Here is a 1,940-nt window from a genome sequence, read left to right as displayed (position 1 = left end):
TTTTTTTTTTAATAAATAAGAACATAAACATACATTAAACTTTACCTCTCCGAAGCGTATACCGCTACCACACAACCAGGCCCATTGTTTGGGCAGCTTTTCATTTGGCTCTCCGTACAGCTGCAGCACCGAATAACTCAATTCAGTTTCAACCATCTCGGCACCATGAATTTGTTGCCCATTTACATAATTGGCAAAAATGAACTGTAGAGATCTATCATCAGATTTACAATTCTCTTGGAATGTGTAAATGCAATCAGGTGCAGTTGCAATGACCATAAATCTGTTTGTATTGGGTAGGCGTAATAACTCCAATCCCGTTATGGGATACTTTGTACGTCCCAAACCCAAGTCGTACACCTACAAATAATTTGTGGTAAGTAATTGACAGAAAAAAGTACATGCATACATATTACTTGTTTTCGATACAGGGGAGACAAACCATCTTGCACCAGTTCCGTTTCGAAAATCAGACCCCTACTGGTACCCAGCAATATTGGTCCCGTAGAGGATTCCGTGCCCATATAACGGTTAAATGCGACCGATGTAATTTCATGATCTTTGAACTTTTCCACACGCCTCACTTTTGGCCCATTCGCATGTATATAAAGAAAGTCTGCCGATAGACCGGGCGTCTGCGGAACCAATGGTATAAGTGTATGGTGTCCAGTATAATCGAGGAATACTTTTGATATAGCGTAACCCGCTAAATACTTCTCCAATGCAATTTCTATCAAAAATATATATAAATAATGTAAGTGGCATAAGTTGATATCATATGGTGAACATGTAGTTCTGTTTACATACCGCCTGGAGGCAGCGCTCTAGGCAAAAAGAAACGTAATAATATAGTTTGCTGCGTATCCAGCACACAAATTAACCATCTCTTATTTACAGCTGCATGCATTAAGTTTCCTTTGTAGTTCGATGGTATACGCAACGTTATTTGGCGTTTGCTGAAAATGGGCGTCTCCAGTTTATCATAATCTGTTGTGCCAGCGGCAGGACAGTCTGCAGTTTTGCCATCTACCACAGGTAGGAACTTTGCACTTGGCTTATATTGCATCCAGCTGTTATCTTCATCAAAAGACGACATTGTTTTGCTTCACTTTAAATTAATTAAACTATGCACACAGGAATTGAACAATTTTCATCGAAATTACAAATTATCTATTAATTCCGCTGCACATATACATATGTACATATATCTTTTTTGCAAACAGCTGTTTTGCTAAAATACAGTGTTGCCATAACTCGGGGGAATAATTATTTTGAAAAAAGGGGGATATTAAGGTACACATAAGTGGGATGTATTCCCGCTTTTGATAAGATGTTAACAGTTGCCAATAGATGGCGCCTGATATTACAAAAAATTTGTTTAGCCCTGTTTTCGTATTGTAGCGAAAGTGCGCAACAGGGGCGTGCCTTCTCTTTTGCCCTAGTGCGTTTTTTGATTGGATGAAAAGAGAAGTCACGCCCCTGTTGCGCACTTTCGCTACAATTATAACGAGTTGTCCCTTTTTTCTTTCTACGTTCTTTCGCTCTACTAGCGGTAGCCCCTGGAAGCGTGCAGCCTCGACGGGGTCTGTCCATAGGGACACGAGCGTTAGTGAGGTGGGATTCACAGGGCATACGAAGAGATGCTGTGAGTCATGAGTCGACTCTCCTCATGCCGGGCATTCGTTAAGAACATCCTCCGAGTCTCCCGAGGCAGACGAAGTTCTGTCTCGTCCACGTCTGGTGGTTGTGTGCCCAGAACGGCATTCACAGGTCGGGACTCGAGACTGCCTCTCTGTGAATGCCGTTCAAGGCCTGTCTATAAGCCGTTGGGTCCAGAGGTTGTTTGATGAACCTCTGGACCTCGTCCGTCAGTTCGTTTAGATGCCTCCTGACATGCCTGGGCGAGGACTCTTCTGCAAGGAGTTGTCTGTTTGGGTGAC

The 1,940-nt window shown here is 42.6% G+C and overlaps 1 protein-coding gene across 1 annotated transcript; it reads right to left on the bottom strand.

Annotated features, from left to right (window-relative positions):
• Window positions 1–45: 45 nt before the first annotated feature.
• On the bottom strand, window positions 46–1,224 carry LOC108355984 (vacuolar protein sorting-associated protein 18 homolog; the record flags this gene model as incomplete). Its single annotated transcript, XM_017607115.1, has 3 exons — window positions 808–1,224; window positions 417–730; window positions 46–360 (listed from the first exon to the last, which is right to left on the bottom strand). Coding segments are annotated over exons 1-3 (918 nt in total), but the record flags the coding sequence as incomplete, so codon positions are not given.
• Between the last annotated feature and the right edge of the window lie 716 nt (window positions 1,225–1,940).

Source organism: Rhagoletis zephyria, unplaced genomic scaffold (assembly GCF_001687245.7).
Source record: "Rhagoletis zephyria isolate East Lansing unplaced genomic scaffold, Rhagoletis_zephyria_1.1 Rzeph_scaffold_52698, whole genome shotgun sequence".
Lineage (NCBI taxonomy): Eukaryota > Metazoa > Arthropoda > Insecta > Diptera > Tephritidae > Rhagoletis > Rhagoletis zephyria.
This window is presented reverse-complemented; position numbering and strand designations above follow the sequence as displayed.